Source organism: Bison bison, unplaced genomic scaffold (assembly GCF_000754665.1).
Source record: "Bison bison bison isolate TAMUID 2011002044 unplaced genomic scaffold, Bison_UMD1.0 scf7180017864044, whole genome shotgun sequence".
NCBI classification, from domain to species: Eukaryota; Metazoa; Chordata; class Mammalia; order Artiodactyla; family Bovidae; genus Bison; species Bison bison.
In genome coordinates, this window is record NW_011494616.1 from 2,108,689 (window position 1) to 2,130,348 (window position 21,660).

At 33.2% G+C, this 21,660-nt stretch overlaps 1 protein-coding gene across 3 annotated transcripts in view; it reads left to right on the forward strand.

Moving 5' to 3' along the window:
* The window catches only part of SNX13 (sorting nexin 13), a 143,636-nt gene that overhangs the window by 109,969 nt on the left and 12,007 nt on the right, over positions 1-21,660 (forward strand). For 2 of the 3 annotated variants that reach the window (XM_010835601.1, XM_010835600.1), the window contains exons 16-21: positions 1,946-1,983; positions 6,143-6,212; positions 10,006-10,178; positions 14,355-14,462; positions 16,158-16,268; positions 21,296-21,457. In XM_010835601.1, coding sequence (XP_010833903.1) covers positions 1,946-1,983; positions 6,143-6,212; positions 10,006-10,178; positions 14,355-14,462; positions 16,158-16,268; positions 21,296-21,457 — 662 coding nt within the window. The remainder of the gene's footprint in view (positions 1-1,945; positions 1,984-6,142; positions 6,213-10,005; positions 10,179-14,354; positions 14,463-16,157; positions 16,269-21,295; positions 21,458-21,660) is intronic. The other variant, XM_010835602.1, reaches the window with a different exon arrangement.

Below are 21,660 nucleotides of genomic sequence, written 5' to 3' on the forward strand. Positions count from 1 at the left end.
CTTATATTTTCTGGTTATAAATTCATTTTCTGACTTTTAAAAATTAAGCTTCCTGATACTTTGTGTATTTTTTAAAGTCTTGAAATTCTGGCTGCTTTTTAGACATTTTGAAATAATGATTCAATCTAGTGTTCAATGTGTAGCTGCCCCCACCTTTTTATTTAATGTGGGTTAATTGAGCACAAAGTTAGTGGGTAAAGTCTTACCATGTATAATAATATCCTGTGGTAGTTTTTCTTTGTTTTAGAAGAAATTTCATTCCTATTTAATTAAATTTCATTCTTATTTAACTAAACTTCTGTAAGTAGGTAGGTAGCTGGATGGCTTGCTTACCCATGCTCTCTCTCTTCTGTCTTCCTTGTCTTTTTCCGTGAGATTGCCTTCTTTAGTTAGTTTAGCTCTAAGTTATTTTAAAGGTAAATATTTTTTCCTTTATTAAAACAAATTCACAGCCTTTCAAATATTTAAATTATGCTTTCCCTTTTAAATTTTAATTTCAATCACATTTTTCCTCATCGTGTTTCTTTTGTTTTCTAATATTTTTAAGCAGTTGTTAAAGTCTTGATTAAATATAGATCTCCATTGGCTTTAGACAATCTAAATTTCTGAATCTTATTGGTAAGCAAGAAGGTAAACCATGCCTTGTTTTGCTCCTTTGTTCTTGTTTAGTTGCTAAATTCTGACTTTTTTGCAACTACATGGGCTGTATCCCATTAGGCTCCTCTGTCCATGGGATTTCCCAAACAAGAGTACTGGAGGGGGTTGCCATTTCCTTCTCCAGGGAATCTTCCCAGTCCAGGGATCAAACCCATGTCTCCTGCCTTTCCAGATGGGTTCTTTACCACTGAGCCACCAGGGAAGCCCCTGTTTTGCTCCTAGTTTTTCTTTTGACATGTCTTTGGTGGGAAGACTTAAGAGGTGGGCAGCCCAAAGAAGGTAAGAGGTATATAATTGAATAAGGAGGATAGAGAACTATTTTTTTTTATCCATTCTAATTATCCTAGGAATTTCCTATTTTGTGTTCAGAGCTTTGAGAAACTGAGACATGTTCTTGGACAGTTAGAGGTGTTGAAGTTGGAAGGCAACACTAGCTACCTCTGTCAATAGTAATAGAAATTTCCTTTGAAGATGCATCTAGAGATCCAAACTATAAATAATATCTAATATGCTACAAGCCAAATAATAACTTTAAACTGTTTATGAATATTGCTTTGCTGTATATTCCTTTGTGTTTTTACAAAGTGATATCTTAATTGATAATTTGATCAGATATATACTAAAATTCTGAGGGAAAAGATGTTAATTTTAATAATTACTCTAACATTAATTTTTAAAAATAATTTCTAGTTGCTTTTTAATTAAATGACATTACTCATGGATTTTAATGTGTCTTTTGTTCTACTAATTGTATATTGATTTAAGAATCTAGACTACAGCATTTTTGATACAGACCAGCTGTGAATAAGTGGACTTTATAGGTTTAATAAACAACTTTTTATCTTTCATATTAAAGAATAATTTTATTTGTAATATTAATCCAGTGAGACAGAAGTAACAAAATACCTCTGACATTTCCTGGTGTGAAATGTCATTCATTTCAAATGACAATTTCAGATGTCATTCTGTGGTGTTTACCTCATGTTTACATTTATATTAGACAATTTAATATGATACTATGAGAATAAAATACATAAAATGCTTTTTTTTGTACATAAATGCCTTTTTGGGGGAAAGGGGAATAACTTAGGTACATAACTGTTTTCACTGAAATAACCTGGCTTAGAAAACCATGAAAACAGGTTTTTGGGAGTAGTGTACCACAGTTTTCTTTCTTGTTCTTTCTTGGCTTCTGTGGCTTTCATTCTCGGTGTTTGAACCTTAGATAGCTAAAGCACTGTTGGAAGAGTTTTTGACTGTATACTAAGTTGGATCTTCCTTCTCACAGAATCTTTTAATGGGTCTCCTACAGGAAGCATAAATTTGGTAAGTACTGTTATGACTACTTTAATTCTTAAAGTGGCCTGAAAATAATATGAAAAACTGAGCCTTAACATATGTAAATAAATGATGTATTAGAACCCTCAAATCATCCTTTATAAAAAGCTGTTGCACTTTTATAGAAATATTAAATTCACATATAAGGGATCTGTGGATTAGAACTTAATGAAATGAAGTTTATTTTCTTTTTAAAAAATTGATTTAAATCACCTGCCTGATTTAGTTGCAAGTGATAATAATGATTTCATTATTTTCAACCTCAGTATTTAATATTTCACTCTGATCAGTGCTATGATGGGCAGTAAATTTATGACACATAAATGTTTACATTGGAATTAGTTTTTTCTTCTTGTAATTAGAAAAGAAATAAAAAACTGGTTGGGATGCCTGAAAACCTAAAGATATTTCTTAAGGTCCACACTAACAAGTTCAGGTTATTGGGGAAAAAAAACAACAACACATTTTTTAAGCTTAGAGGGTTTTACGAGAATTAAGCAACTGTATTCTGTGATTACAGGTTTAAGAATGACACATTTTTAGCATATAAACTTCATTGGCATTTCAGATATTCAAGGTGAAATGTGAAATAATAAACATTTCAGTTCTCTTATATATCCATGCTTGCCATTGAGTACCTTGTTTCATAAAATACTACTAGAGAGAAATATTAGTGTTGTGTGCAAGTTTCAGTCCAGAATTTGTTCAGGATGGAGAGAGAGTGTTTGCTTTGTTTTTCCTTCTACTACCTACATGACTTTTTCTTTTGAACTTTTTGTAATAGATAAGTAGTTGAGAGGTCCATTGTTTTATGTTCCTTAGTATGACATTTATTTCTAAAATGACCTTATTGTATAAATGTTCCATTATTGTACAATGTATAACCTTTAACAAAACACTAAAGCAAATCAGCAATAGTGTTATGTCAGATATTTTGTAATGTTTTAAGTATTTTCCTAAATTATCTGGTATCATTACCATTTGCTTAACTCTTATGACAAAAAGGAATAGCTCCTGGAGACTGAACAGTGTTAGCAATATAATGCCCATTAGGAAGAAAAAGTTTCCAAATATGATGAAACTTTTCCTTGCATTGAAATTTTTTAGTACTCATGTTTGTAGTTCTTGTACAAGTGTTTGAACACTATTAAAAAATATTTTTTTCTTCATTCCCTATCTGGAATAAATGCTTTTTCAAATAAAAGAGATTCCTTTTATCCTATAGTGATATAAAGCAAAACAGTCTGTGAATTGAAAAAGGTGACACTTGACATCAATGACTTACAGTTTTTGTTTTTCACACAAATCTGTTAAATCCAAGCTTTTAAATAGCTGGAGTCTTTTGGATTCTTTTTTTTAAATACTAAGATACATTTGAATAAACAGTTGAATTTTAACAATAGTTTGATTACAAAAAATTGTTCTTTATCAGGTTTTTTCATATTTAATGAAGATAATATTTATTAATTGTATTAAAATTATAAACTGGATCATTATAGTTTATTCCAGCAAACTAAGCAAAGAAAATATTTACTGTGGTGGTTTACTCATTTTGTGATTGAGGTTAGCACATAGATTATATAAGCATTTAGAAGTGCCATTGTAGTTCTGTTTGCTGAATTGATTATTGTAGTAAATTTCAATTTTTGGTTTTTAACCTAGCATAATGTTACAAAAAACACTTCTTTTTTTGGCAAGAAGTTCAAGAATCTTAAACCATGGTCACTTTGCAAACTGTATTTTATTTCAGGACAACATTAATGCACTTGTTTTGAAATCACAGTTTTCTTTGATTAATCAGTACTTATACTTCTAAATCACAGTGTAGTTCCATGGTTATAATGTTATCAGTTGTAACTTTATATAGTCTAGTTGATATTTACACATGCATTATAACTGTGGCTAATGGTTAAGAGACATTTCATTGAATTTTTTCATCATACTTAATGCAAATATTAATTGCATATTTTATGTGTGCTAGAAAAGGTGTTTATATACAGAGTTTTTCAACGGCTTCTGCCTTGCATAGTATAAGATGCTAACATGGTTAAAGTAATATGAAAGCAACATATAACTTTTTATATGTTTACCTACAAAGGAAGGTTACCAGTAATAATAATGCTTTTTTGAAAAGGGTGATTGTTTTATATTCCCTGTGCTAGCTTATAGTTAGAAGAAGATTACAGTAGATAACAATTTTAAATTTTGTAGACTATTCCATTTCCTTTGGGGTTCTATCTTTCATGTAAAAATAATTCTAAAACAAAGGTTCTGCTATTTGTCAAAATGTTTTGTTGTAGGTCAGTTAAAAAGTAAGTGCATTCTAATTCTTTTCAAAGTATTTTCATTCACATTATATCCTGATAGAGTTGTAGAACAGATATTACACCATTACCATTGGGAAAACTGAAATACAAGAAAGACTTACTGATATGGCTAAAGTCTATTAAGGTGATCAGTGGCGAAGTCTGGACTAGATCTAATTTAATTGAATAGTTTTCCCACTTGACTTGTGGATCGTCTGTATGGAGTTACCAAATTTTGTTCTTCTGATGATCAGTCTTTAGTGGATAGAATTTTGGCTTTCTTCTTAGGATGCAGTTGCTTAATTTTAAATGGCTTTATGTCACATGCATGACTGCATTAAGGTCATTTAGATGACTCATGAATAACTGGTAATACCACATTAGGAATCCAAAGTTCATTCAGATCCCATGGTTTTTCAAGTGTATAATATGTCTGAATCGTATACTATCTATGTGTTACAGGTCCCTAAGACCACTCCTATGTTCACTGATTTACTAAAAGGACTCAGACCCCAGCATAGCTGTACTCACAGCTAAGATTTATTATATCGGAAGGGTAGAAAGCAGAATCAGCAAAGGGAAAAGGTGGATGGGGCAAAGTCCAGAGAAAACCTAGCTCAAGTTTCCACAAATCTTCTCCCATGAAAGTCACATAGCATAGACTTAATTGCGCTGGCAGTGAATATGACAACATGTGTGAAATGCTGCTACCAGGAAAGCTCATCTGAGACATAAGTGCCCAAGGTTTTTATTGGAGGTAGTTCACACAAGGCACCATTTGTCCAGCATATACTAAACTGACTCCCAGGAGAAAAGTGGGTATTTGGTGTAAACCACATTGTCTATACAGATAGTTTAGGTAGAGTAAGCCACTTTAGCAGTTAGGAATGATGGGAACTTTTTCTAAATCTAACTTCCCAGATATTGTCCCAGGCCGTCCTTTCTAAGGAAAGCAACTTAAGGTCTGTTGTGTTAACTCTTTTCCATACAGTCTCGCCTTCATTATATCCTTATGTTCCCTCTGTGTAAGTGTGGGTGTGTGGACATGGAGCAAAAAAGTTTTGATCCCAAGTCTATAGTTAAAAAATTTATTCTGAATCAATCAGTAATAATTTTTGTTTATGGAATTATTTTTTAAAAAATAAATCTTAACCATAGATTCACTTCATTTAGTAAATAATCATAATATTAGCTAACATTTTTTGTGTTAACAGTCTTCTAAATGTTTTACATGTCTTCATTTAGTCCTCACATACCCTTTGATGTAGGTACGATTATGATAAAGAGTCTAACTAAAATTATTTCTAAGTTAACAAAAGTGTTAATACACAGTTGGCTCTAATATATTTCAACATCAAAAAAGTGAAATGTTGATTTAAGAACATGTCTACTAGGCGAGGGAAGTGGGAGGGGGGTTCAGGATGGAGAACACATGTATACCCATGGCGGATTCATGTCAGTGTATGGCAAAACCAATACAATATTGTAAAGTAAAAAATAATAATAAAAAAATAACATGTCTACTTATTTTTATCCACATTTTTTCTTGCCATATATTGAATATAATTGAGAAGAAGCAAATTATAGTATGTAACAGGTAATGAAGGAAGAAATAATCTGATGTATTTATTAAGTCAATTATTATATTACTTTGTTTTACAGTTTAATCTTATCTTCTCTTTCTCCTATTAGTATAAACAAAGAGAACTATTGTTTGTGAGAGGGAGGTACAGATAAGGACATAGAGCAAAAATGAGTAATGTATATGATATAGAAATCTTTAACGCTTTCTTTCCTATAGAATTTAAAATTTTTATTTTCTAATTTTTTTCTCTCATCAGTCTTTAGATGACCTTTCAAATGTATCTTCTGATGACTCAGTACAACTTCACGCCTACATTTCAGACACTGGTAAGAGACTTTGTGGTTTAATTATTACTTAAAAACTATTGAGTATCATTATTACTACATTATCTTCCACATTTATTTTTACAAATCATTTTTCTATAGTCATATTTTCATGTTACTTTTTTTCTGTAGCATATTCTTCATTAAATTCTATAATGTTTATTATTGTATGTGTGTTTCCTTTCTTTAAGGTTGTTAGTTATCATTTGAAAAAGGATAAATTCTGAGCATTTTGTCATTGCTGATAAACTTTGAAACCAATCTTTTCTTTGAGTCTAGCTGATAATTGTCTGCATGATTCTTAGTAAATTGTTTTGGGGCAGATTTTAGTTTAGTGTTTGTTTTCATACATGCAGGAGTCAGTAGATTTCTGGGTAAATGAAGCTTTTGTATAGGAGTTTACGAAAACAAGAAAGGCTTGGGTGAGGTGAGATTCATGACTGAATTAGCATGTGTGCAAAATGGCCAGTGACTTGAGGAAACAAATAATTTCATCATTGTTATTGAGTTATTAGATAATGTCAGTGATGGTTTTCTTATCTTGCTTCTCATGATTCTTATGTGAATCTCTCTTTTCTGAGGATTCTGGTATTCTAGCTGTTTTGTCCATTCATTCAACAAGTATTTATCAGCTTCTTAAAGGATATGGAAGCATTATACTAAGCATTTTTAATAAGTTTTTCTTTCTTTCAGACAAAATTATGCATAATCACTAAAGAGGCAGTACACTAGAGTGGTTAAGAGTACAACTTTTTATCCAGATTGCTTGGGTTTAAACCCCAGCTTTGCCACTTAATAGTTGGGTGAACTTGGATGAGTCTTAACTTCTCTGTATCTTAATTCCTCATCTGTGAAATGGGATAATAGTAATACTTGCCTCATACTAATCCTCAACAAATATTAATTGTATTAGTAGTTACATGGGGGGCATTATATATTAGTGTTTGTTCGATAAACATTTACTTTACTAGTTGGGCTCCAGAGTCTCTTTGAGTCTGGATGCCATGTCCTTAACCTTATGGCAGGAAGTAGAACTAGTGCAGTGCACTTATGGAATGATTCTTGGACTAGTGGACTGGCCCTTCATTGAGGAATCTTGTTTTAAAAAATAGTGGCTAGGTTAGACAATATGCTTAGTGATGAGATTTATTTCTATCCTGGTCCTAGTTCCTTATCTGGTTATAGATTAGTAACGAAGAGGTTGCACAGCACCTGCCATGAGTAGTAATGTTGTCCTAATAAAAACACAACCTATTATTTCCACTGTAATATCTCACCATCATCTGAAAATGTATGTAGCCTCATTATCTTTTAAAATCAAATTACCTTTCTATCTTAGGGCTTGTTTTATAATAGCCCCATATTTTTCCTTTTGTGTACCCATCCTAGTCTGATCTCCCTGCCTATCAAATTTGTAACAAATCTGATTATTATTTTTTAAAATGCTTTCTGACATTCCTTTCTTCTTTCCTTTTCTATTTCTTGCTAGTTTCCTTGTTTTTATTAACTCATAATTGGTTATGGTTTGCTGCCTAAGTGGCCCCTGATTTCTATTATCCTTTCCCAAACCTTTCCTGAACACAGCATGTAAAGCCATTCCCTTGTTGGCATGCTGACACTGTTGAGTGATGGTGGTTTTTTAATGTGATGAAAGTGTTGTACAGTTTGTTCTGCATGGGTCTCCGAGTGAAGGATAATTGAAAGATGTGAACAGTGAATAATAAAGTCTCTGACAGCAAGATGACCCAGGTCTATCCCCAGTCTTCAGTTCAGTTCAGTCCAGTCGTTCAGTCGTGTCTGACTCTTTGCGACCCCATGAACCGCAGCACACCAGGCCTCCCTGTCCATCACCAACTCCCAGAGTCTACCCAAACCCATGTCCATTGAGTCGGTGATGCCATCCAACCATCTCGTCCTCTGTCGTCCCCTTCTCCTCCTGCCCTCAATCTTTCCCAGCATCAGGGTCTTTTCAAATGAGTCAGCTCTTCACATCAGGTGGCCAAAGTATTGGAGTTTCAGCCTCAGCATCAGTCCCCAGTCTTATATTTTGTCAAATCAGGAACACTGATATTAGATAGAAAGGAAATGAAGGACAATTCTGAATATAAAGTGCAAATCTTAGAAAAACTTTCATGAAAACCTGGGAGAGATTTCTGTAGAACTGCTTTTGCCAGTATAGATTTGTAGGTGTTTTGTGATTAAAATAATTTACTAAGAAGCTGCTCAGACCTTTCTTTGCCTAAGTATGTATAAAATACAAAATATTTAGTCAGCTCCAAAGCTTGGCCACTTGGTTTTTTACAAGAGCAATTTATACTTCTGGTCAACAAGATAGTCTAAACTGCTATGCAAAAATTTGCTTCCTACACATAGAAAAACTGAAAACAGTAGAATAAAAATACCTAAAAGAGGAAATCTACAGGTGGAATAGACTATGAGGAAAAGCAAATATAGGGAAATGAAGAAGAAGTGAAGCCAAAGAGCTTATAGGAGTGTAAAGACTGCTCTTTTAATTTTGATAGCATTTCTGTGCCCTCAAATTTAAAAGAGGCACAAATGGGCTAAGGCAGAGGAAAGCCTGGAACCACAGGCCTTTGCATAAAGCCCAGATTCACACAGGGTGACTTGATATGAAAGAGGAACTAGAAGAACTTAGCCTACTGTCAGAGGAAAGAACAAAGAATGTCAAGGTCATGGTTGGGAATGGTATCACTCATATGAAATTGAAAGGCTGTCATATCACATGTGGGTGATACAAGATTCAGCCATCCTCAAGTAGTTGTGTACCACAGGGAGTATGATAAAAATAATCGTAGAGATAAAACAAGCTAAGAATACCACACTGTAAAAAAGAACCACATCCAGTTATATAAATCAAAAAATAGTTATTGAAATTAAGGTGAGTGAATTAATTAAAAAGCAGACCAGGTACAGATGAGTGGAGACTTAGTAAACTGTTGGAGACCTGAAAAGGTGATCTTAAGTAGAGTACAACATGGCTTTGAGACAGAATTATTCAAAGTACATCTCTTTACTCAAGATCTGAACAAAATAGGAATGGGTTTTGATTTTCAAGACTGCCTGACTTGGATGGTTTGTGTCAATTCAGTAGAAAAAAATGACTTCTTAGAAAAGTCTTCAGAATAAATTATACTTGTAAATTGCTATATATTGTGAATGAGAAAGATTTGCCAAAAGATCAGATAGATCTTGTTGTTTGTTGTTTTAGTCGCTCAGTCTTGTCATTGGCTATAGCCCACCAGGCTCATCTGTCCCTGGGATTCTCCAGGCAAGAATACTGGAATAGGCTGCTGTTTCCTCCTCCAGGGGATCTTCCCAATCCAGAGATCAAACCTGTATCTCCTTCATTGGCAGGCAGATTCTTTACCCCAGAGCCACCTGGGAAGTCCAGATAGATCTTACCCTGTAGCTTTTGCTTGCAGTTCAATTTCAGAGCTATCAATATTAATTAAGTTACAGCTAAACAGTGAAGGCTAACACAGAAGGTATTGTTTTGTTTCTGTTAAAAGCTCTTTGGAAAGAGAATCCAAAGTGGACACCACTGTGTCGTTGGTAGTATCATGATAGCCTGGTAGGTAATTTTGTGATGTAACCAACACATATAACATCTTATGGCTGTGAGTACAGATGACAGGAATCTATTTTATCCTGGTGACATCCTTTGTCTTACCTGTCATTTCAAATTCTTCATTTCATGTTGTCCTTTTTGTTTTCGTTCTTCATCTTCCTCCTTTTTGTGTCTTTTGTTCCTCTTCATTTTGTCTTAAATGACTAGTATATGCTCACTATGACCCATATGCTGTGGCAGGCGTCTGTAACGATCATGGCAAGACATATGCGTTGTACGCCATCACTGTGCACCGGCGCAACGTGAACACTGAGGAGATGTGGAAGACCTACCGTCGCTACAGTGACTTCCACGACTTCCACATGAGGATCACCGAACAGGTCGTGAGGTTTTTAAAGTTTGTGTGCTTTATATTGTTCTGTGATTCCATGTTTGATTCTGAATGGTTGTGAGTGATACTAAGGTACTGACCGAAGCTAAGAAAATAAGGTAACAATTTTTTATAATCAACAGTGAATGTTAGAATGATTTTGTCCATTTAACTAATAAATTTTAAAGTCCTAATCATTGTGGACTAGTGACAAAGTACCAATGATATACCTTGGAAAATTAGAATAAATGTGTATGTCTGATTTTAAGAGAGTGTGTATGTCTTGTCCTTTGCATAGGTATTTGGGTTTATTTAACATATAGAGATCATTGTAAGACAATTTGTGATTTCTGTTTGGTAATATAATTTAAAGCTGTGGTTATTTTAAATGGCATCCTTTCCCAACTACTAACAGGTAAATCCTTGATCCATTAAGTTGTATGAAGAACGAAAACCTAAATTATATTTTAAATTAACCAAATAATGTTTTTAATTCTTACCAAATACAACTCTCTTGTTTCATAGAAGTATGAGGACTCTTAAATGTAACAAATGTAAACATTTTTATTTTTCTCTGTTTTATCTTTTATTAAATATTTTTTCTTCTTTTTAACTTAGAACAAAATAAATTATCAGTGGATAAATTGGAGTAGGTAATCTATGAAATTTATTTTAAGTCACAATAATCTTTCATGCAGTGTTTTAAAATATATGATTATTAGTAAGCCCATAGAATAATAATAATGGTGACATTTGATTGGGTGAACTAAGCTTTGAAATGACATTTTACTACATAAATAATCAGAAAATATATTTTTCACTTAGGATGTAGAAAATGTATGGTTCACACCATAATTCTCATTAAAATATTTTGTAAATAGAGTGAGATAACCTACTAATAAAGCTTTAAAGTGTTTAGAAACCTGGTTATTATTGACTCCACAAGCCCATGTTAAAAGGACTATTTTTAATTATATTCATAAGGAAATTAATAACTTGGGCATATCTCTATTGTTCTTGTTAAATAGATCTCCATGTTTAGCTTGATTTGTTTGCAGAAGTGAAAGAATTTTCTGCCCCCCAAAATTCCTGTTTGATATTTTTTTTAAATCACATAGTTCATATATCTCTTCCTTTTCATCCTTACACTTTAACTTAACATGACAAATTTTAAAGTAATGTGATTTACTGGGAGTAGTTTTAGTTACTTGCAAATTTATGGGAATTTCGTATAATATGAAATTTTCTTTGTATGAATAGTTTTAATTTTTCCCTACTGTTCAGAGGAATAATCATTGCTTAAAGATTCTAGGCTAGGACTGTAAATGCTGTGTTGATAGATTGACAAATATAGATAAAGAACATACTTTTTAAAAAGTCTACTAATAGAACAATTCATGTGGAAAATTTACTTTTCAGTATAGCACCAAAATTAAATGCAACTAACTGATAAAGCACAATTCAGTTTTGAAAGTGCTCAGTGCAGACAGATGACGTGGATGTGTTAAAGTTACAGTAGTATGTGATTACTAAAGCATATCGATTGCTTTTGGAGCTTAAGAAATTAAAACCTAAGCTTGTTAAGTGAAATTTTAGGTTTAAGGAAAGTACTAAGCACTTGTAAATAAGACTCATACTATTTGCCTTTTAGTTCTGCCTTATTTATATCTTTAGTTTTATTTTATATTTGTATTTTTAAAACAAATCCTGTAAGAAAATGCAGTGAGCTTTTAGTTCACTGGTGACAACAGTACAGTCAGTGGACGAAATAAATTTTAACTCCATAGAGCTGTCTAAGTATTTAAGTTATTTTAGAACAGATTTCTTTTTTTTTAACTTTCATTTCATTTCTTTAACTTTGTGACATAAAGTTTTTTCCCATTCTAAACATATGAACTATTATTTTCTTTAATGAACTTTGAATCCTTCTAATAAAAAATTCTAAATGTTTTTCAAATTTTCTAGACCTGACATATTCAGTGTGGAAAGATAAAATCTTTGGGTTTGGAATTTCTGTGATTTATGTATAGTATTTGAGTTCTTTGTGAACATTGAAATACATTTTAATTTATGTTAGTTCTTTAGGTAGGCTTCTTTTTCTTTTTTTTTTTCTTGCATTCATTTAAAAATATTTTTGTGACTTTTTGGCAGAGGAAATCCTATTACTTTGTAGGGAATGGACTGCTTTGTACTTGTAAATAATCTTTTAAATATCAAATAGTGAATTAATATAGAGCATTAAATTTTTCCATTTTTCTTCCTTTTAAAATAGCAGTATTTGAGAAAAACTGTTAGTCATAGTGCTTCTGGTACAGACAGATAATTTTAAAACCAGCTTGATAATTTAGACTTTAAGAAAATAACTGTTACATTTAATTTTTTTATTAATAAGGTTTAATGTTTCAAAATTTTGGAAATTGTTGTTTTGAGGAGTACTGCTATATTCCCTTGGTGTGTTAGTTTACTGGAACTGCCATAACAAAATACCCAGCAGAAATCTGTTTTCTCATAGTTTTGGAAGCTAGAAGTCCAAGATCAAGTTGTTGGCAAATTTGATTTCTCTTGAGTCAGCTCTCTGACTTTCAGATGGTGCTGAATATGGCCTCACAGGACTTTTCACTGTATGCTCCCATTCCCGATGGGTCTTTGTATCCCTCTTATAAGGGCTTTGTTTTGATTTTATTCCCTCTCTGAAGGCCTTGTCTCCAAATACAGCCACTTCTGAAGTACTGGAGATTAACGTTTCAACATGTGAATTATAAGGGAATAAAATATATTGGTAATACCTAAATAAACTATGCATTCTGTAAAATTCAATCAGTAGTTTAAGATACCATTGAAAAGTCATATTCCAGGAAACTAAATGTCTTTTAGGACACCTTGAAAAATGTAAATTTACTTCTATAAAATGGTTAAAAAATTAAAACCAGGATATTATACATTCATACTCAATAAAGACCCATTCTTACACTTTTGTGAACCACCAAATTTGTGACTACAGCATAACATTTTCCCTGAAAATTACTGCCCCCACTTTTTTTCCTTGGCAGCGGCAAAAGAACTGCTTTTAACTTTCATGCATAATATGTGATGAACTTGTCACATTATAGCTCCAAGCAACCATCTGATTTACCATTCCATTTAATGATTTATCAGAATCTTCCAGTTTCTGGGATGAAAATTATCCTACACCTTTTCATTTCCTCTTGTCTTTAATCTCTGCACCAGGAATGAGTTTTCTTTACAGACTCATTGTTGTCTGTTGTTATTTAATCAAAGAATGATTTTAGAAAGCTTGTTGCATCCTGGATATGTATCGCACAGGAAAAGCAATGAAGCTCCTCATTAAAGTTTTAGATACTAGATACTGTTAGCCCAAGCACAATGACTTGCTGAATGATGTTGTTCTTCCACTTTGTTAGCAGCTAGTATGGTTAAAATCTGTGCTTTATTAACAAGGCATGGTGGATTGCTACCTATCTGGACTTTTGAAGGTGAAGTCTATAGATGCTAAACTTCAGATATGTACACTTGTTTTTGTTAGTGACTTTACAAATATAAAATATATGCTATATAGCTCTTTTATTTTCTTAGTTATTATGAATTTATTTTTCATGTAGTTTCATGCAGGGGAAAAGTATCAGTGTTATACTATATATCATTATATAGAGAGAGTTATAGCTATAATCTATATTTTGAAGTTTGCCTCTTCTACTTTTAATAGTTAGCTATTACAGTGATTAACTGATTTGAAGTCATCAATATAAAAATATTTGAGTTTTTTTCAAGAAACCAGAAACTCGTAACTTTGATTATTAATAGTTTATTTGCTAATACTTTATTCTTGTCAAAAGGTTTTTAAATAAATGTTTTTTAAAACCTCTTGTTACTAAAATTTTGAATGATCTTAAAATCAGAGAGATTATTAAAATGAAAAACCATGTGGTTCATCAGTTATCCATGTTTGTCATTCTTAGAAAATAACTTCTTTATAATAACATTAGAACTGTGGTTTGGATCTATTTGCACAGTATTTTATGTTTTCTGATTTTGGCTTAATAAGATAAAATATATTGCAAAATCTGTTTAAGATACTTCTGATACATAGAGAAATTATCACTTGGAAAATACTTTTCTCTTTTTGTAAAAAAAAATCTAAGATTATTGAATGTATTTTGTTTTGTAGTTTGAAAATCTGTCAAGCATATTAAAGCTTCCTGGTAAAAAGACTTTTAATAATATGGATAGAGATTTTTTAGAAAAGAGAAAAAAAGATCTAAATGCATATTTGCAGGTAAGTTCAGGTTTATTATTACTCATAGGTTCTCATTTTAATAGATCACACAAATATAGTTGATTTCTTTGGTAGAGAATGCTTTTACTGTAAATAGTGAGATAGCAGCCACTTTTGAGGTGCTGAGATGTGACTTGCAATCTGATCAGTAATTTATGAATATTGTTTCTCTGTTTATTAATTTAGAAGTTTTCTGGACACTCAGTGCTAGAAATCTTACCTTCAGGTTTGGATGAGTACATAGCCACACCCACAGCCCCCACCCCCACACACACCTACACACCCACGTCTGTACACACACACACACACACACTCAGTGCTAGAAATCTTACCTTCAGGTTTGGATGAGTACATAGCCACACCCACACCCATACCCCCCCACACACCTACACACCCACACCTGTACACACACCCAGCAGATTTCTCTTCTGAAATAATAAAATGTGTCTCATAAGTTATTTCCTGTGTAAGGACTGTCAGAAATGACTTTGTTTTAGAAAGTAGTACCCAAATACCAGATTTTAATAATATCACTTTATGGTTTTTTATACTAATGAATGATTTATGAAGATGTCTCATCTGTTAATATTAGCTCCCCACTTCACTCTTTAGGAGTCAGCAAATTCCAGCCTACAGACCATATCCAGCCTGCCACCTGCTTTATTAGAGTTTATTATATTATTAGAACACAGCTACCCATTTAGTTTACTGCTGTCTATGACTGCTTTTACACTACTACATTGGAGTTGAGTAGTTGCAGCAGACTATGGATCACAGAACGTAAAATAATTATTATATGAACTGTACATAAAAAATTTGCTGACTGTGTCCTAGTATTTAGTGAAACTTAGCCAATACTATACTTGATATTTTGGGGGAAGTTTTCTCTCTTAAACATTTATAAGTTTAATTGAGTTTGCTTATAACTATTCCATAGCACTACATATAACTATTCCATAGCACTACAGTTTACTGAAAGGATAGGAAAAACATATAAATCTGCTGTTATTCACCTTTGTCTTCTGGCTTAAGGCTAAATGATATTATTTATATGACTTGTCAAACATTTTGATTTTTTAGAATGTATTAACTTTCGTTGCATTAAAATCTGTATTAATTATTTAGAAAATAAGCACCTTTTTTGAAATCTGGTGCCATAAATGTATGTTTTAGTTGTGGCTGTACCGTCTGCGTCTTAGCTAATGATCTCAATATGTCAAAACATGTTTCATTGAAGGAATTAAGCTAGAATGTTAGACTATATCATGTTGTAAAAGCAATATTTTGTTTTGGGCCCTCTTTATAATACTTAAAAATTTTAATTGTTTTATGTACTTTCCATTAATGGTAACTTTAAAATTAGAATGTGAATAACATAGGAGTTTACTACTATGGATCTTCTTAGTTATAAGCTGTAAAACCTGAAAATGGAATAGTAGATAACATTTTGGGGAATTCCCTGACAATCCAGTGGTTAGGACTTCACACTTCCACTGCAGGGGGAACTAAGAGCCCACATGCTACATGGTGGGGCTAAAGTAAATAGATAGATAATAGATCAATGTGTTAATATTTTAAAAAATGTTGATAACATTTTTTACTATACATTCTTAGCTTTCTAGCAGATGACACTGTAAGTAGTAGTTAATTTCCAGTACCCTCTCAGTATAAGATGCCTCTGATTTTTCCTGTTAGTTACTGTTAACTCCTGAAATGATGAAAGCATCTCCAGCCTTGGCTCACTATGTGTATGATTTCCTTGAGAACAAAGCCTACAGTAAAGGGAAAGGGGATTTTGCTCGCAAGGTAAGCAGACCATTGCATTGGCTTTCTTCATAGGTCTGTTTTCTTACTTTGTTTTCAGTAAAAGAAGATAATTTATGTTTATGTGTGTGTTTTAAAACTAGAAATTTTATTAAATGTTCTTTGGCATCTTCTGTGCTTTATCAAAGAGTCAGACACGTCTGAGTGACTGAACTGATGCTTTATCAAGCCTACTATATATAGGCATATCTAATAAACTCCTGTCTTTACATGTAGATTAAAACCCAGTAGTAGCTGGAAAGGGGAGGGAAAAAAAAAAGCTTTGTTTCTGAAATGATGCTTTAAGGAAAGTTGGCCTAAGACAAGCCACAGGCTTTCATTAGTTTAAAAAGGAGCTGTTAATACTTCTTATTGGGAGGAAATGTCTTTTAATTGGAGTAAGGATAGTAAAAATGTTAAGTAGACTGTGTCCCTGAAAGAATTTATGCCTTTTGAGTGAAACAGTTATTATTTAAATTTTTAGGGACACAGGCCTATTCTGGAAATAAGACGCTAGGTTAAGACAATAAATGATTTACTGCTCAAGTTGGGTGAGAGAGCTCAGTGGGTGAGAAGGCAAACAGTGGAGTCAGGCAGCATTTGGTTCAGATTCCTGTTCTGCCATTTATTAGTTGTGGCCTGCAAAATGTTACTTGACCTCTGGGCCTTTAGTTTCCTCAAGATCCAAGGTGTTAATCCTCAGTTTAGAGCATGTGTGAATCAAATGAAATAATCTCTGCATGACAGTGCCTGTCTGAATCAGTGCTGGCTCTTAGAAGTAGTAACAATAGTAACAGGAGCTGCAGCATTAGTTGGGGAAACTGTAAGTAGGAATTCTGTGTATTACTTTTGCAACTTTTTAAAAGTCTGAAGTTATTTCAAAATGAAAATTAAAAGACTTCCCTACCTCTCATCCCCTATAAAAAGACTAACTTGTTTAAAAAAGATTAAGGAATTGGTACAACTAAGTAAAAATTAACAACTGTAAGAACTTCAAATGATCTCTCAAGGATACCATGGTTTTAACATCCAAGTGAATGTTAACATTTCTAAATGGAATGTTTTATTTTAATAAGAAATTCTAGGTTATGTATTTTATAATGGTGGGGGGAAAATATGGTGACCTTTGTATTTCATGATTGAAGTGTATGAGTTTTAATTCCAACTTTAAAATGGTTTATTGTCAATAGAGATGCATGTCAATATTCCATCTTTTTTATGTTTACCTTAGTTTATCTCTTAAGATAGCATCTATTTGAGATAAATTATAAATTGATAATACCCTTTTGAGATAAAAGAAGCATTATATTGTTTAGTCGCTAAGTTTTATCCAGCTCTGTGACTCCATGGACTGCAGCATGCCAAGCTTCCCTGTCCTTCACTATCTCCTGGAGTTTGCTCAAACTCAAGTCCATTACCATCCAACCATTTCATTCCCCGTAGCCCCTTTTTCCTCCTGCCCTCAATGTTTCCCAGCATCAGGGTCTTTTCCAGTGAATTAGCCCTTCACATCAGGTGGCCAAAGTATTGGAGCTTCGGCTTCAGCATCAGTCCTTCCAGTGATATTCAGGGTTGATTTCCTCCAGGATTGACTGGTTTGAGTATTATATTAAATGTAGGCATTTTCTTTTTTGCCACCCTACAGTAGCATGTGCGTATGTGTGTGTATGTATATATGTATGTGTTTATCTCCAAATAGTTGCATGTCACTTTTTAAAAAAATTACTACTAGAGTCTAAAAATCCTTTTGAGTCACTTCTGGGACTCCATAGTAACATACATTTTCATAAATCATATTAATAATTACTAAGTTCATCTTGACCTCTTTCAAATTGTTGGGATAATTTTCATGAATATCAAGAGGATTTTTCAGCTACATTTCCTTTTTGGATAAATTGTAGTATAATATTTTCCTTTATTGTATTTCACTGGAAATTAAATAGCTATTAGAGAAAATAATCTACAAACATTTTATCACTGGCTAATCATGTTGGAGAAGACTGAGAGTCCCTTGGACTGCAAGGAGATGCAACCAGTCCATCCTAAAGGAGATCAGTCCTGGAGGTTCATTGGAAGGACTGATGTTGAAGCTGAAACTCCAGTGCTTTGGCCATCTGATGCAAAGAGCTGACTCATTTGAAAAGACCCTGATACTGGGAAGGATTGAGGGCAGGAGGAGAAAGGGACAACAGAGGATGAGATGGTTGGATGGCATCACCATCCATGGACATGGGTTTGGGTGGACAGGGAGGCCTGGCATGCTGCAGTTCATGGGGTCACAGAGTGGGCCACGACTGAACAACTGAACTGAACTGAATCAGAGTTTGAGAAATAATACTTTATAACACATTATCTTGGTCACACAATTTGCCTAGCTTTTCAAAATTTATGGGCCAGTTCCTAGAAGAAGTAATAGACAAGTAGTCTTCCTCTATGCACACAGTATCTTTCCAGTTGTTTTTTTTTTTATCATAGTGTAATGGCATTTTTAAGCTGTAGGTAGGGACCTAAATTTAAATTCAAATTCCCTTGTTTGCATTTTTAACTGATACAAATAACTGAGGTGACAATTGAATAGCTAACATCTAGTTAAGTCAGGCTAAGTGTACACTTTTGCAGGCAGTCAATAATTTACTCATCTGCTTGGTAATTTGCAATTGTCTTTTTTTTTTTTTTTTGCTTTAAACATCTGTTTTAGGACAAATCTTGCTTCTGGAAATATTAGATTGTGATAGACTGATTTTATGCTTCTAAAATTCTACTTTTTTTATGGTTGAGAGACATAATCATGTGTAAAAGTTTTTCCATGCTCCTTTGCTCCCTCCACTTTGCACCGCCAATACAGATGTTTAAGCTTTACCCTCAGAAATTGGAGGGTGAAAAAACAGGAACAAAAAGGGAAATGGATTCTGAAGATCTAGGATTGGTGCTCAGACAACTATTTTTAATTATGATGTAACTCATGGTATAGATTTAAGTTCTCTTATTTTGAAAGAGTATTAGTGGTAGTTAGCCTCATGCCTGGGCTTCCCGGGAGGCACTAGTGGTAAAGAACCTGCCTGCCAATGCAGCAGGCATAAGAAATGTGGATTTGATCCCTGGTGGGGGAAGATCCCCTGAAGGAGGGCGTGGCAATCGACTCCAGTATTCTTGCCTGGAAAATTCCATGGACAGAGATGCCTGGTGGGCTACTGTCCATGGGGTCACAAAAAGTTGGACATGACTGAAGCAATTAGCATAGCATAGCCTCAAGCCTGGATAGCAATTGAGGTTGTATTCATTTAACCAACTTAAGATTGTATTAGCTGAACCCATGTTTCCACTATGAAGTGTAAGATATATAAAATTCTAAAGTACTTTTGATGGTGTTCAAACAATTTTTAATGTAAGTTATAGATTCAAGTGAAATTCATGCCTTTTTGCTTCTGAAATTCTACCTTATCTGTGAACATTAAAACTTGGTTGAATGGTGGCCATTTTTCCTAAAGTTGTACATTTTAAGTGTGGTATTCTCATGTTTATCTCTCTTAAGAATTCTTGTGTTCTAATACACGTGGCAGTAGTGTCAGTATAGAAGTAATGTCCTGACCAATTTGAACACACTGTTCTGGTTAACTGAAAATTACTATTGTATATAGAATTAGAATTACACACATACATATATATTATAATTTTTCACCCAAATATATATATGTATATATAATTTTACACACAAGTACACATGCACACACGATGGTTAACTTCTTCTTGTTACTCTTTGTAATCTCTGTATCTCTTCAGTGGTAGCGATTTTCAAGCCTTTCTTCCTCACTTGTCACCTTTGGTTCTACTGTGAATTTGTTGTACTGTGACAGTGTCCTTCCTACAGGTTGTATTTTCCAGCAAGCATATCTGTAAGACTGTTGTCCTTGCTTAAGCCAGAGAATTATTGACACTTTTACAGTTATCTTGAAATTCCCTTTTGTTGTTATTGTTTATTACAGTACCTATTTCACCTTTTCTGGTTTTCTTGTTGGAAATCTTGAAAGCATATTAAATACTTTTATCTTATTAATATCTATTAACGTTGTGTTTCTTAAATAGTGGGGTTCAGTGTTTTTTGCTATGATTGCTATTTTTTTTTCTTCCTGCATGGAACATAATTTGTTTCTATGGTAGTTTTTATAAGATTCAACACTTTCTGGAAAATATTCTTAGTATTGTTTGACTTTGGTTTGTTGTCTGGTTTTTATTTTCTCCTTTCCTTCCTTTCCTCCTCCTCTCCCTCCCTCCTTCTCTCTTTCTTTCGTTTTGTTTGTTTTTATCTGTTAAAAATCAAGATCCATATGTATCTTTGGGTTCTTTATTAGATGGCTCTCCCTTTCTTAACTGAAACTATCTGGCATCTATTACAGTCAGAATGTCAATTTTAAAGCTTCCTATCCCTCTGAGATTATTTCTTTACATATCTCTTAGCATATTTTCTTTATGGTTTTTCTATTCTGCCTTAGTAAAATATGGCTTGCATGTCTGATTTACAGCTTTTCTTTTTCCTAATAGATTCCAGATTCCTTCCATAGATTCTAATTGAGCATGAAACCTATCCTAAAAACTACTTTGTTAAATAAATCTTAGTTCTTTGAGCTTTCTGTTTGTTTATTGTATCTGCTCATTTACTTTTCAGTATTGCTCAGAATATCTGTCATTCTTGCCTTGAATCACGGCAGAAGTATGTTGTGGCTGTTTATACTTGGATAAGTTTCCGTTTGGGAAAACTCTTCATTTTTTTCAGAGGTTTGCTTAGTAAGAAGGCAACCCAAGGTTTATTTTCATTTTCTTCCAGTAAATATATCACTTGTATATTTGTGTCTGAAAATACATTTTAAAGACACTCTGAAGACAACAGTTTCGTACTTTTAAAAGGCAATGAGTTATTATAGACTGGAAAGTTATTACACCTTTTGTGTGTGGCACTTGGTTTTCTGAGGCTTCTCAGTTGAATAATAAACTTGATACAGTGAAGTCATGATATAATATCTTTTTCCCTTTAGATGGACACTTTTGTAAATCCACTTCGAAATTCTATGAGGAATGTTTCAAATGCAGTCAAATCCCTTCCTGATAGCTTGGCAGAGGGAATGACTAAAATGTCAGACAACATGGGCAAAATGTCAGAAAGATTAGGTCAAGATATAAGGCAATCATTTTTCAAGGTAAGAAGATGTTTTCAGTAATGTCTGAAGGAAATGATTTTTAGGTCAACTAAGATTTACTGAGCTCCTGCTTAGGTTTACCTTATTTCTCTTTGTAAGTCCAAAGCTCTCAGACACATAGTCTCATAAAGAATTAAAAAGCTAAAGAGAATTAATTATCAGAAGTGGATACTGTAAAATGCACTCACTTCTCAGTCTCTATT